At 49.2% G+C, this 14,082-nt stretch overlaps 1 protein-coding gene across 1 annotated transcript in view; it reads left to right on the plus strand.

Annotated features, from left to right (window-relative positions):
- Window positions 1–2,556: 2,556 nt before the first annotated feature.
- The window catches only part of PPP1R16B (protein phosphatase 1 regulatory subunit 16B), a 93,544-nt gene continuing 82,018 nt past the window's right edge, over window positions 2,557–14,082 (plus strand). Inside the window, exon 1 of the mRNA XM_062202356.1 lies at window positions 2,557–2,806. Coding sequence (XP_062058340.1) covers window positions 2,557–2,806 — 250 coding nt within the window. The remainder of the gene's footprint in view (window positions 2,807–14,082) is intronic.

Here is a 14,082-nt window from a genome sequence, read left to right on the forward strand (position 1 = left end):
GGCTTCCTGAAGCCCAGGGCCATCCTGCTCCTCACTGAGACCTGCGCCAGTCTTTCCTGCCACCCAGTGACTGGCATCAGCCTTGCCTGCTGGTTCACAGATGTGCCGTGCCGACACTTCCTGCCCTTCCTCCTCCAAGCTCGCTTCTCTTTGCTATCAGGTGGGCGACTATTTCTGACCAGCTCTTTTTGTTCCTTGAACGCCCTGGAAGTTCAGGGAGGGGGACCAGACATTTTGCAGGTGGGAATACAGGCTTAGAGAGGTCCATGTGGTTGTCCCAGGACCTTCCCTTCCTCTGTAGAAGCCACAGGGTGCTGTGTGATGCCCAGGGGGCCTGAGAGTCTGGAATTCTGTCGACTGTGTACTGTCTGAGGCTCATGAGAACAAGAGGCATGAGGTTTTCTTCTTAAAGACGATCTAAAGAGTGGAACTTCAACTGGAATGTTCTAGTTCTCAGTAGTTACCATACTTGTTGGAGTTAGGATCACTTTATGCCCTTAAATTGAGGCTCTCAAAGAACTTTTTTGGATGTGGGTTATGTCTGTCAGTATTTATCATAAGTGAATATTGAGAAATTTAAAAATAGTATTAATTTCTTTAGAAATAACAAATTTCGAAAGGGGAAGGTGTTTAGCCTAACAGGTTAAACCTCAGTTAAGGGGTTGGTTTTGTGGGGGCAGCAGGGTAAGCTGCTGCCTATGTCACTAGCATTCCATATTGTAGCGGCAGTTCAAGTCCCAGCTGCTCTGCTAATATACCTGGAAAGGCAGTGGGAGATGGCCCAAGTATTTGAGACCCAGTCACCCATATGGGAGACCTGGATGGAGTTCCAGGTTCCTGGATTTGGCCTGGTTCAACTCTGGCTATTGCAGCCATTTGGGTAGTGAAACAGTAGATGAAGTCCTCCCTCCCCCCGTCAATCTGTTGCTCTGACTTTCAGTTAAATAAATCTTAGAGGGGAAAAAAAAGGCCTCAGTCAAGCTGCCTTCATCCCACCTAGAGGTATCTGGGTTCAGTTCCCCACTCTAGATCCTGACTCCAGCTTCCTGCTAGCAGACCCTGGGAGGCAGCAGTGATAGCTCAGGTGATTGGGTTCCTGCCATCTAGGAGAGAGACCTGGATTGTGTCTGGGCTCCCAGCTTCAGCCTGGGCATTGTGGACAAATGAGAAGTGAACCAACAGATGGGAGCTCGCTTTCTGTGTGTCTCTCAAATATATCTTAAAAAATTTTAAAATAACAGCAAACCCATGATATAATAATATGATAACCTGTAACATTTTTAATAGACTTGTGAAAATATAACATCATGGAATAATGCTCATATAACATATCTTGATTAAAAAATCCTATTTTCTATAGCAAAAATGATTAGTGAGAAAAGTAATATTGTTTGTAAACTTTTGCTGGTGTATCATATCTATTTGCACATTTAATCTGTTGCAATGGGAACTACTGCATACTTGAGACGTGAGTGAAAAGGTTAGTAATCTCTTAGTAGAGTTATGCAAATAGTTTTAACCTTGTGGACTTCTTCAAAGAGTCTCAGGGATTTCCCACAGGATTTCCAGACCACACTTTGAGAAGCGCCGTAATAGAATGATACATCCTCTGGCTTCCTAGTCCTTTCCCTCCAGCTCCCTAACAACTTGCATCCCATGATGCATAGAATGAAAGGGGCTTGCGCTGCGTGTTAGGTACTCACATTTCTGAGGAAGGGCTTCTGTTTGGATGCTCCGACAGCCTCCATATGTTCTGGATTCTGAGTCCCCATCACATAAAGTCCCCAGCTGCCTCTTCTGGTGCCAGTACCGATGTACCAAAACCCTTAGAGTATGGTGGCTTTATTCCAGGGGGCTTCCCAAAATTCATGCAAAAATGGAGTTAAAAGATGTTTATTTCCATACAAAATGCTTTTTTCAAATGCATGCATGCTTTTTTCATAATATGCATTTTTCTGCAAACTTTTTGAAGGCCTACCATAGGCATGAATTTCAAATGTTGTTTACCCTGAAATAAACTTGTCTTTTAAGTCCATTTTCCACAGACCTTTCGAGGCAGACTTGTATGGGAAAACTGGAAGGACTTGGTTCCTGGTAGGTGGGCATGGCTGGAGCAGCACACCTCTGCTCTCCGGTGGAGTAGCCTGCCCCCCGTGGAAGCCTTTCTGTACTGTCCAATACAATAGCCACCAAAAGTAGATGGCTCCTGTGCGCTGGAAATGTGGCTGCTGCCACTGAGGCACCGGGCTGTTTTACTTTGGTGTATTGTAGTCAGTTTACAGTTAGGCAGCCACGTGTGCTTACCAGCTACTGCCTTCTGCAGAACAGCCAGATCTCTGCTTTTGTCCAAGAAGCAAGGGAAAGGACACGCACATGGGTTTGGAGCTCTGAGTTTTCAAGCCTGACGAATATGTCCCTCTGTGTGTGTGTATGTGTGTCTCTCTCTCTGCTACAGGCCCCACCATGAGGCCCCAGCCCCACGGGAGCCCCCATGCTCCCCTAGATCCCGGCGTGCTGTGCTAGCCCCGAGCCGGGGCCTGGGGAGGCGCCGCAGCCATGGCCAGCCATGTGGACCTGCTGACGGAGCTGCAGCTCCTGGAGAAGGTGCCCACGCTGGAGCGGCTGCGGGCCGCCCAGAAGCGCCGGGCCCAGCAGCTGAAGAAGTGGGCGCAGTACGAGCAGGACTTGCAGCACCGCAAGCGCAAGCACGAGCGGAAGCGCAGCACGGGCGGCCGCCGCAAGAAGGTGTCCTTCGAGGCCAGCGTGGCGCTGCTGGAGGCCTCGCTGAGGAACGACGCCGAGGAAGGTAGGTGGCCCACGTGCTGGGCGGGCTGCACGCCACCTTGGCCTCCCTGCGCCACTCCAGGGGCCTCTCCTCAGGTCAGGCAGTCCCACCCGGCTTAGCAAGAGCGGGTTCCCAGGACAAGCTTTGGATTTATCTTAGGCTGTTTGGAAACAAAGATTCCGGCCCTTGGCTAACGAATCCCATAGTAACTTTCCTTCCGTCCCACCAGTGTTTACTGACAATCCACTTCCTGCACAGCATTGTTGTAGGTCCGGTGGGGAAGAGCTAGCTGGATCTGGTCTCTGTGCTCCGAGAGGCCCTTGCCTTTCTCACGGGCCGCCTCTGTGCAGAGCCCAGGTTGGTCCGCGCTCTGTGCTGTGTCTTCTATTTAACTTTTGCTGTGGGTGCACATGATGTACAGCATGGTTACGGTGTAGACTCTGAAGTTACATGGCCTGGGTCCAAGACTGGCTTTGTTAGTTCCTTGGTGACCCTGGCAAGGAGACAGGTCACATTGGCTCCCTGTACTTAGTGTTTACCTCTGTACAATGGGGATAATAATAGTAACTGCCTCAAGGGCTTCAATTGGGTAATACTGTGAAATTCTTGGCTGTGGCCCCTCATGCCCAGTAAGTGATGATGAATAGGTTTTATTTTATTGTATTACTTTATATCGTCATTATATTTTATTCCATCACATTCATATTATAGGATGTCTGTAAAGTCTAGAAACATAGACAAGTATGCACAATGCTGTTTGGGACATTTTTACTCCATAAAAAGTGAGTTTGAGTCGGCGCCGTGGCTCAACAGGCTAATCCTCTGCCTGCAGCGCAGGCACACCGGGTTCTAGTCCCGGTTGGGGCACCGGATTCTGTCCCGGTTGCCCCTCTTCCAGGCCAGCTCTCTGCTATGGCCAGGGAGTGCAGTGGAGAATGGCCCAAGTGCTTGGGCCCTGCACCCCATGGGAGACCAGGAGAAGCACCTGGCTCCTGTCATTGGATCAGCGCCATGCGCTGGCTGCAGCGTGCCAGCCACAGCAGCCATTGGAGGGTGAACCAACGGCAAAGGAAGACCTTTCTCTCTGTCTCTCTCTCTCTCACTATCCACTCTGCCTGTCAAAAATAAAAAAAAAATAAAAAAATAAAAATAAAAAGTGAGTTTGTGATCAAGGTACAACATAGGTATGCACTCTTAAAATCTGTGTTTCCAGAGTTTATGGGTGCACTGCACTTGCCACATTTTATGTAATTGCATTATTAAAATGTGTCCCATGATCTTGAGAGTCATGGATAACAGCCACTCTACAGATGGGAAAACAGATTCAGAGAGTTCAGAACCTTGACTGTGGTGGCAGAACAGGATCAAAAACTCTGGACTCTTGAGTCAGCTTCCTGATACAGGCGTGAATGGAGGATCCCTGACTCAACCAGAGTCCTGCGCCCTGGGCACATTCTGGGCAGCAGGGTGGGTGGCTGTGGGGGTTCATGTCATCGCGCAGCTGAAATTTGGGCTCAGGGCTGTGGTTCCCCACAGCCGCCTCTGGTCCATCCCTAGATACAGGGTCTTTCTGGCTGTCCTTGGAGAGGCCCGGCCATGTTTGCTGTGTGCTTCCACATACCCTCTGGACACCCAGTGCTAAGCAGTTGATGCAAGAACTGAGGTGTGGTGGTACTTACAGCACAAGAGGGTGTTGAGTTTTATGGGTTTGGCCTCTTAATCCAAAAGCCCAAAATTTGAAATGCTCCAAAATCCAAAACTTTCCGAGGAACAATGTGACACTGCAAATGGAAAATTCCACACCTGACCTGCGATGGTGGCAGTCGGAACACAGGCTCACTGAGCGTGTCATATAGAATTACCTTCAGGCTATGTATAGAAGGTGCATATGAAACCTAAATGAATTTTGCTTGGCTTCCATCCCCAAGATATCTCATTATATATGCAAATATTCCAAACCCTTAAAAAAATCCCAGAGGCTCCTGGTGCTGAACATCGGGGGTGAAGGGTGACAAGGCCGCATTGCCCTTCCTCTCCAGGTTCCAGAGCCGTCTGTAAGGCACAGTGCATCTCCACACTAGTTCCACAGGCCTCTAGGAAATGAGCAGAGCAGGGTGCTGGAGACGGCTCAGAGCGTGAAGTCTCAGGCTGGGGACACAGCCCTGCAGGCCTCCTTCCCACGCGTGGCTCAGCGGGTGACGTGGCAGCCCCGTCCCACTCAGGGGGCGGCTCCTCATGCAGCCTGACTGGCGGGGGCGGCGGTTCAGTGGCTCCTCTTCCCCCCTCCCGTTTCCTGCTTCTCCCCTGACACAGCCCCTGCTCCCCCCTTGCCATCGGGCTTCTCAGGGGTTGTGGGCTTCAGGGCATCTGCGGGGGGTGGGGTGAGCCTCCCCAGACCCCTGCCTGTTCTTCCTTGGTGACTTCTGTGTCCTGGTGAGAAAGAGCACAGCGCTTGACGTTCAAGGGCAGTGAGCCTGAGCCCTGCCTGTGGCCCTGAGTAGCGTGTGCCCTCTCTCTGGGTCTGGTTTTCAGTTCTGTAAAATGCAGCTCTGTGCCCTGGGCCTGCAGAGGGTGTGGCAGGAGTCAGACAAGGGCTGAGTGTGCCAGCTCTGAGAACTCCCCCTGAGCCCTGGGCTAGCACCGCGATCACTGTAACACGTTTCCTTTATAGACTTCAGTGTTCGTCAGAGCTCAGATACACTCAGATATGTTCCTTTTGTAAAAATTCAAACATCCATGTGTACAAAGTACACATGATGACATCTGGGTATATTATTCTACAGTTTTTTCTTTTTCTTTTTTTCCCCCTAACCATATATCTTAGAGACACTTTCTCACCAGAACACGGACAGCGCAATGTCTTTACAGCACTCCTTTTACCGTCCATGAAATGTTCCATAGAATGGGTCTACCCGAGTGTTTGAGCCGGTTCCTGACTGATGGCCGTGGAGGTTTTCCTTTTGCCACAGTGACCATTTTGTGCACACAGGCAAATGTTGATCTAGGACACGTGTGGAAAATGCAAGAGCTGCATAGAAGGGTATTAACATTTGAACAAGAAAAGAGCTAGACCCCAGGGCCTGGCCCCGCTCTCTCTGGGGACAGCCAAGCGAGGCGGAGGGGCCAGAGCACCGTGCTCTTTGTCAGCTAGGGAGCCAGGGTGAGAGTGCCCTGGCGTCCAGGGGTGGCTGGTTTGGGTGGGGGTGAGGCGGCCGTCAGTCAGCCCTCAGTCTTGCTGGGCTTTGCTCGGCTTGCCGGCAGCACAGTAGTTGGCTGGGAGCAGCTCCTGCCTGCTGGTGGAGCTGGTGTTGGGAGGCTGCCGGGGGTGTCAGTTCACAGTGGGAGGGGAACGTGGGGTGGCAGCTGCCCTGCTCCCCCGAGTTCACAGCACCCTCTGAGTCAACCTCCCCCTCCTATCCAAGACAAAGGCCACACGTGGGGAGCATCTGAATTGCCTCCTCCTGCATTGCCTTCCGGCTGATGTCCGTGACCTGGGACCTGCCTGGACCCCACCCTCACTGCTCCCCCTGCTTCACCCCACACCCCAGCCAGCTCCTGGCTCCTCCCTAGGCCCTGTGTTCTCTTACTTCCCCTCCTTTGCACACCTGGTTCCCTCTGTCTGGAACACTTTTCCCCGACTTGTTCCAATGACCCTTCAGGGTTGAGTCTCACGTGACTGTCCCCGGGGAGCCCTCCCTGAGCCTGTTCTGTTAGCACAGTAGCTTGGGACCCTGCTGAGAGGCAGGGCAGTGGTGTGGCTATGAGCACAGACTCTTCATGCGTCCTCCAGGATTCAGATCCAGCTCTACCATGCACTTAGCTGTGCAACCTTGGGAAAGTTACTTAACTTCGAGATGCCTCGGTTTCCCCATGTATAAGAAAGAGACTGATAATAATAAGCCTGCCTCATGAAGTTGGAGGGGAGTACACTGAGTTGATAAATGTTGATGTGATGTAAGAACTAGGCAGATGACAGAAATTGCTGCTGGTTTACCTTCACAGAGTCTATTGCCGTTACATATTCTGACGGTCATTGTCTTTGTGACTTACCAGGTGCGGACTTTGTACCAGGCGGCCTGCTTTACATATTTCTTTTCGGTTAATCCCCACAGCAACCTTCTGAGGTTAGATAGCCAGATCTCGTTTTAATTCAGATATGTTTGATCTACGTGTCAAAAAGTTTGCATAGTTTAAGCATACAATTCAATGATTTTCAGCGAATTCACAGCGCTGTGTGTTCCTCACCACAATCCATTTTTAGAACATTTCCATGACCCCAGAAAGAAGCCTCTTACCCAGGTGCCAGCCACAGCCACAGTCTCTCATCTACTTTCTGCCTTTTCTGGGCATTTTGTTTATATGGAGTCCTAAAGACATGTGATCTTGTATGATTGGCTTCTTATTCTTTTTTTTTTTAATTAATTAATTAATTTGAATGCAAGAGTTACAGAGAGGCAGAGGCAGAGAGAAAGAGAGAGAGAGGTCTTCCATCCACTGGTTCACTCCCCAAGTGGCCACAATAGTCAGAGCTGGGCCGATCTGAAGCCAGGAGCATTCTTCTGGGTCTCCTGTGTGGGTGCAGGGGCCCAAGGACTCGGGCCATCTTCTAGTGCTTTTCCATGCCATAGCAGAGAGCTGGATTGGAAATGGAGCAGCCGGGATTTGAAAGGCACCCATACGGGATGCCGGCACTGCAGGCGGCGGCTTTACCCGCTACGGCACAGCACTGCCCCCAACGATTGGCTTCTTTTATCCAAATGATTTCAGGGCTCCCCCAGCGGCCCGTGTCAGGGCTCCATACTTTTGTACAGCCCTGTGGTACATCCCACTACCGTTCGCCACTTGATGAACATCTGCATTGTGGTGATGAATGCTGGTGCTGAGGAAACTGCTGTGCAAGCCGTACGTTTCTGTTTCTCTCGGCAGCTGCCTAGGCATGGAAAGTGCTGTTTTCCAGGACGGCTGCAAGCTGTCTGGGTCTCAAGTCCCACTTTCCAGCAGAGGAGTCTGGAGCTCAGAGAGGCTAAGTCACCTGCCTCGCCCTACAGGTGTGCGTGTCAGACCCAGGATTCAAACCCAGATTGGTTGTCTTTGGTCCGGACACCTCCTGCTTTTGGGTTTTCCCTGGAAAACAACAACCCCTTGCTGTGGGTCCGATCTGTGCTTCTTTATGGGCCTAGTGCCTCCTCTGCTGGCCTTTTGGGCCCTTTGTTTTGCGGGCCCCCACATAAGCCCTTTAGTCAGGTACCAATGGCCCGAACTTCCTTGCAACAGCTGAGTGTATGTTGTCAGTTTTCTCTCACAATGTGTAAGGTTTCCTTTATAGAAACTCTGACATGCAAAAACAGTAAGTTAGAGGCAGAGATTCAATTTTTCAACTGTTATTTTCATGGGGAAGTTTTTCAGACTTACGTTTAAAAAGCAATGGATGGGGCCAGTGCTATGGCATAGCAGATAAAGCCGCTGCCTGCAGTGCTGGTATCCCATATGGGTACCGGTTTGATCCCAGCTGCTCCACTTCCGATCCAGCTCTCTGCTATGGCCTGGGAAAGCCGTGGAGGATGGCCCAAGTCTCTGGGTCCCTGCACCCTCGTGGGAGACCCAGAAGAAGCTTCTGGCTCCTGGCTTTGGATTGGCACAACTCCGGCCATTGTGACCATCTGGGAGTGAGCCGGTAGATGGAAGACCTCTCTCTTTCTCTACCTCTGCCTCTCTGTAGTTCTTCCTTTCAAATAAATAAATAATCTTTAAAAAAAAAAAAAAGCAACGGAAACTTTAAGTGAACTAATATGCAGAAACCCAGTATGTAAAATAGAGGAAAGAGCTGTTCTGGCTGACGTTGGCTTGGGGCAGCTGGAGCCAGGTACCCTGCACCTCTGCCAACCTCCCCCAACCCCCAGGCATGTCAGCGGCCACCTGGCCCTTCAAGTTGCCTTTTGAGCTATGGGCTCATCTAAAGGAGGCAGCTTGGACTTTCACTTCTGGTGATTTTGAAAAGGGAAGTTTCGTTTCTTCTAGTTGTAAAAATAACACATCTGTGTTGTAGAGAAATTTAAAAGTACAGAGAAGAAGAAACATTAAGAAGAACATAATACCGAGCAGAAACTGCCACTGATAATATTTTAGTATTGTTTTATCCAGGGAACAAATGGAGCTGTCACATGGGATAATTTGAGGAATATTTAATCAAGGGGCAATTTGCAAAGTGTTTAGGGCAATGGTCCTCCAACCTTCTGGTCTACTCCTGAGTTCTATCCAATGATATTTACTGTACTAGAAATTTAAGCGTAGGAATTAAATATTCCTTTATTCTTCCATTAAATCATTGTAATCACCTCATTCTCTGCTGTACTGATGATCTATTTTTGCGTAGAAGATGAGCTCAGCATTCAGCAGCTTACAACAATGCACAGTGACTGTTTCACATAATGGCTGTGGCTCAGGAAGCCAGGAGCAGCTTAGCTGGGGGGCCGTAAGATTGTAGTTGTCTGAATACTTAGTTGGGGCTGGAAGATCCCATGGCTGTGGTCAGGAGGCCTCAGTTCTCTGCCCTGAGAGCCTCTCTCAGTGTGGCAGGAGGCTTCCTTCGGAGTATATGGTCCAAGAGAATACAGGCAGCTGCAGTGCATTTTGGGAGCTGATCTTAGAAACCACAGATCATGCCTTCCACCAGTGTTCTGTTCATTAGACTCAAGAGCAAGGCAATAAGTGTCTTCACTTGAAGAAGAAACATTTGTTTCTTTATCTTCATTTGATTTGAAGGCAAAGAGACCAAGACATAGAAAGATCTTCCACCTGCTGATTCACTCCCCAAACGCCCGCAATGGCCAGGGCTGGGCCAGGCGAAAAGCCAAGAGCCAGGAACTCCAACCAGATTTCTCACATGGGTGGCAGGAAGCCAAGTAAGTACTTGAACCATCACGTGATGCCTCCCAAGGTACACATCAGCAGGAAGCTGGATCAGATGTGGAGCAGCTGGAACTTGAACCCAGTCATTCTGTTACAGGATGCAGGTGTCTCAAGTGGCGACTTAACCGCTGCACCTAACACCCGCCCCTGTGGATGTGTTTTAAACCACCACAAGTTGGGGCCAACATTGTGGCACAGCGGATTAAGCTGATGCCTGCAACTTTGGCATCTCATATAGGTGCCAGGACTTGTGATCCAGCATCTCTACTAATGTGCCTTGGAAAGCAATGGAAAATAGTTCAACTACTTGGACCACTGCCGCCCATGTGGGAGACCTAGATGGAGTTTCAGGCTCTTAGCCTTGACCTGGCAGATCCCTGGCCATTGTGGCCACTTGGGGAGTGAATCAGTGGATGGAAAATCAATCAATCAATCAATCAATCAATCTCTTTCTCTCTCTCTTTAACTCTGCCTTTCAAATAAATAAAACTTTAAAAAATAGCCCACCACAAGTTCACATAAATATTTTTATAAAAATAATGGTGTTTGGGACTGGTGCTGTGGCATAGTGGGTTAGATTGCCACCTACAGTGCCAGCATCCTATATGGACGCCAGTTTGAGTCCTGGCTGCTCCACTTCCAATCCAGCTCCCAGCTAATGCTCCTGGGAAAGCAGCAGAAGATGGTCCAGCTACTTTGGCCCCTATTACCCAAATGGAAGACTTGGAAGAAGCTTCTGGCTCCTGCCCCAGCCTTGACCATTTTGGCCATTTGGGAGCAAGCCAGAGGATAGAAGAACTCTCTCTTTCTGTGTCTTTCCCTCACCCTCTGTAACTCTGCCTTTCAAAAAAAAAAATAATAATAAATAACCAAAAAAAAGGGAAGTGTCTTGGGGAAAAATAATGGCTTTTTCAAGGCAATAAAGAAAATAGCCTTGTTTATACTTTTACAATTTTTTTTAAAAAGACCTATTTATTTATTTATTTATTTGAAAGAGAGTTCTAGAAATAGAGAGAGAGAGAAAGATCTTCCGTCTGCTGGTTCACTCCCCAAATGGTCACTACAGTCAGAACTGGGCCAAGCTGAAGTTTGAAGTCAGAAGCTAGGCGCTTCTTCCCGGTGTCCCACGTGGGTACCGAGGCCCAAGCACTTGGGCCATCTCCCGTTGCTTTCCCAGGCACATTAGCAGGGAGCTGGATCAGAAGTGGAGCAGCTGGGACTTGTGCTGCAGATGGTGGCTCTGTGCTCTACACCACAGTGCTGGCCCCTACAAATCTTTGAAAGGTCTGGCTTAATAGAAGACTGCTGACTTTTCTTACTTGCTTCTGCATTCAGCCTGTTGTAATGTGTTTTTTAGGTTTAGGTAAATGAACAAAAATCTTACCTGACACAGATACATAGTTAGAAAAGGGAGGAAATATTTTAATTCCTTTTTCCGATAATTATAGCTGTTCTTTGATACTATCCCTAAAATCAGCGGTTGGTAGTTTTGTTTCATTTTGTTTCTTCTTCTTCTCCTCCTTCTCCTTCTCCTTCTCCTTCTCCTTCTCCTTCTCCTTCTCCTTCTCCTTCTCCTTCTCCTTCTCCTTCTCCTTCTCCTTCTCCTTCTCCTTCTCCTTCTCCTTCTCCTTCTCCTTCTCCTTCTCCTTCTCCTTCTCCTTCTCCTTCTCCTTCTCCTCCTCCTCCTCCTCCTCCTCCTCCTCCTCCTCCTCCTCCTCCTCCTCCTCCTCCTCCTCCTCCTCCTCCTCCTCCTCCTCCTCCTCTCCTCCTTCTCCTTCTTCTTCTTGACAGGCAGAGTTAGACAGTGAGAGAGAGAGAGAGAGAGAGAGAGAGAGAGAAAGGTTTTCCTTCTGTTGGTTCACCCACCAAATAGCTGCCACGGCTGGAGCAGCCAAAGCCAGGAGCCAGGTGCTTCTCCTGGTCTCCCATGCGGGTGCAGGGCCCAAGCACCTGGGCCATCCTCCACTGCCTTCCTGGGCCACAGCAGAGAGCTGGACTGGAAGAGGATTAACTGGGACAGAACCAGCACCCCAACTGGGATTAGAACCCGGAGTTGGTAGTTTCTTAAAACTTAGTTGGAGGGGTGGGCACTGTGGTGTAGCAGGTAAAGCTGCCGCCTGCAGTCCAGCATCCCATATGGGTGCCAGTTTGAGTCAGCTGCTCCACTTTCAATCCAGCTCTCTGCTATGGCCTGGGAAAGCAGTAGAAGATGGCCCAAATTCTTGGGCTCCTGTACCTGCGTAGGAGACCCGGAAGAAGCTCCTGGCTGCCTGGCTCCTGGCTTTGAATCTGCCCAGCTCTGGCCTGGTGGCCATTTGGGAAGTGAACCACCAGATGGAAGATCTTTCTCTCTGCCTCTCTGTAGCTCTACCTCTCAAATAAATGAATAAATCTTAAAAAAAAAAAAAAAACTTAATTGGAATGTGTGATCTGCAATCGTATGTTTTTAACTTTTCCTATTGAATCCATTGGTGTAGCTTGTTGCTGTGGATTCGTTCTGAGAGGAGGAGCATGGTGGGGGCAAGAGGCGTGGAGTCACCACACAGACCCTGGGAGCCAGGTGGAAGCAGGCCAGAGGCTAGCAGCCTGCAGACTCGTTTATTTCAGTTGGTACAGCAGCTTAAATAGCCAAGACAGCCGATCTTGTCAAGGGGCGGTCTATGCCCTAACCAGTCACAGCCTGTTGCCAGGCAGACTCTGTTGTCATGTGGTTTCCGAAGCCATCCAATTACAGCCTGTTGCCAGGCAATTTCTGTTGCCAGCGGCCATCTTGGCATGGCCTTCTCATTTCACCACAGTAGCTTGCATTTTTTTTTTTTAATTTGCGAGGCAGAGGAACAGACAAACTTCTCATCTGCTGATTTACTCCCAAATACCCATAAAGGCTGAGTCTGGACTAGGCTGAAACCGAGAGCCGGAATTCAGTACAGGTCTCTCATGAGAGTGGCAAGGACCCAACTACTTTAGCTATCGCCTGCTGCCTCCCAGGTTTGCATCATCAGGAATCAGGAATTGTAAATGGAACCCAGGCATTAGAGATGGGATACAGGAATCTCAAGTGGTGTCTTGACCACTTAGGCCAAGCCTCCACCCCAGCTTGCATTTTGAATGGTTCTTTTACCTGTGCATCATATATTGGTCTATTAGAAAATACTGATTCACTGAGTTCCAAGTGTTGATGCATATATATATATATATATACATATATGTATATATATGCATATGTATATATATACATATATATTAAAGATTTATTTATTTATTTGAAAGACAGAGTTACAGAGATAGGGAAACAGAGAGAGAGGTCTTCCATCCAGTGGTTGACTACCCAATGGGTTGCAATGGCTGGAGCTGGGCCCATCTGAAGGCAGGAGCCAGGCTTTTCTTCCAGGTCTCCCACATGGGTACAGGAGACCAAGCACTTGGGCCATCTTTCTTTTTCTTTTTTTTTTTTTTGACAGGCAGAGTGGATAGTGAGAGAGAGAGAGAGAGACAGAGAGAAGGTCTTCCTTTTTGCCGTCGGTTCACCCTCCAATGGCCGCTGTGGCCGGCGCACCGGGACTAGAACCTGGTGTGCCGGTGCCGCAAGGCAGAGGATTAGCCTGTTGAGCCACGGCGCCGGCTGGGCCATCTTTCAATGCTTTCCCAGGCCATCTGCAGGGAGCTGGATTGGAAGTGGAGCAATAGGGACTCGAGCTGGCATCTATATGGGATGTCGGTGCTGCAGGTGGAGGCTTAACCAACTATGCCACAGTACCAGCCTCATATGTCAGTATATTTTATTAAAACATCATAATTTCAGCACCAATCTCATTGACAATTCTTCAAGTACTGGAAAAACTATAAGCTCATGGTGGTTAGTTAAATTTTCAAAGATTCTGGCTGGCGCCGTGGCTTAACAGGCTAATCCTCTGCCTTGTGGCGCTGGCACACCGGGTTCTAGTCCCGGTTGGGGCGCCAGATTCTATCCCAGTTGCCCCTCTTCCAGGCCAGTTCTCTGCTGTGGCCCGGGAAGGCAGTGGAGGATGGCCCAAGTCCTTGGGCCCTGCACCCGCATGAGAGACCAGGAGAAGCACCTGGCTCCTGGCTTCGGATCAGCACAGTGCGCTGGCCGCAGCGGCCATTGGAGGGTGAACCAACGGCAAAAAGGAAGACCTTTCTCTCTGTCTCTCTCTCTCACTATCCACTCTGCCTGTCAAAAAAAAATTTTTTTTCAAAGATTCAAATTTTTGCTTGAAAGTTCTTATTTTATCTTTAGCAACAAATGTTGTCGGCTTTGAGGGGATTCCTCTGTTCATTTTAGAGAAAATGCCTGCACAATACTCAAGTCTGGACAGCCATTGCTTCCTGGTCATTCCTAGGCAAAAGGAGCATTCTGTGAGAGAAGG

The sequence above is a fragment of the Lepus europaeus genome, chromosome 10 (genome assembly GCF_033115175.1).
Source record: "Lepus europaeus isolate LE1 chromosome 10, mLepTim1.pri, whole genome shotgun sequence".
NCBI classification, from domain to species: Eukaryota; Metazoa; Chordata; class Mammalia; order Lagomorpha; family Leporidae; genus Lepus; species Lepus europaeus.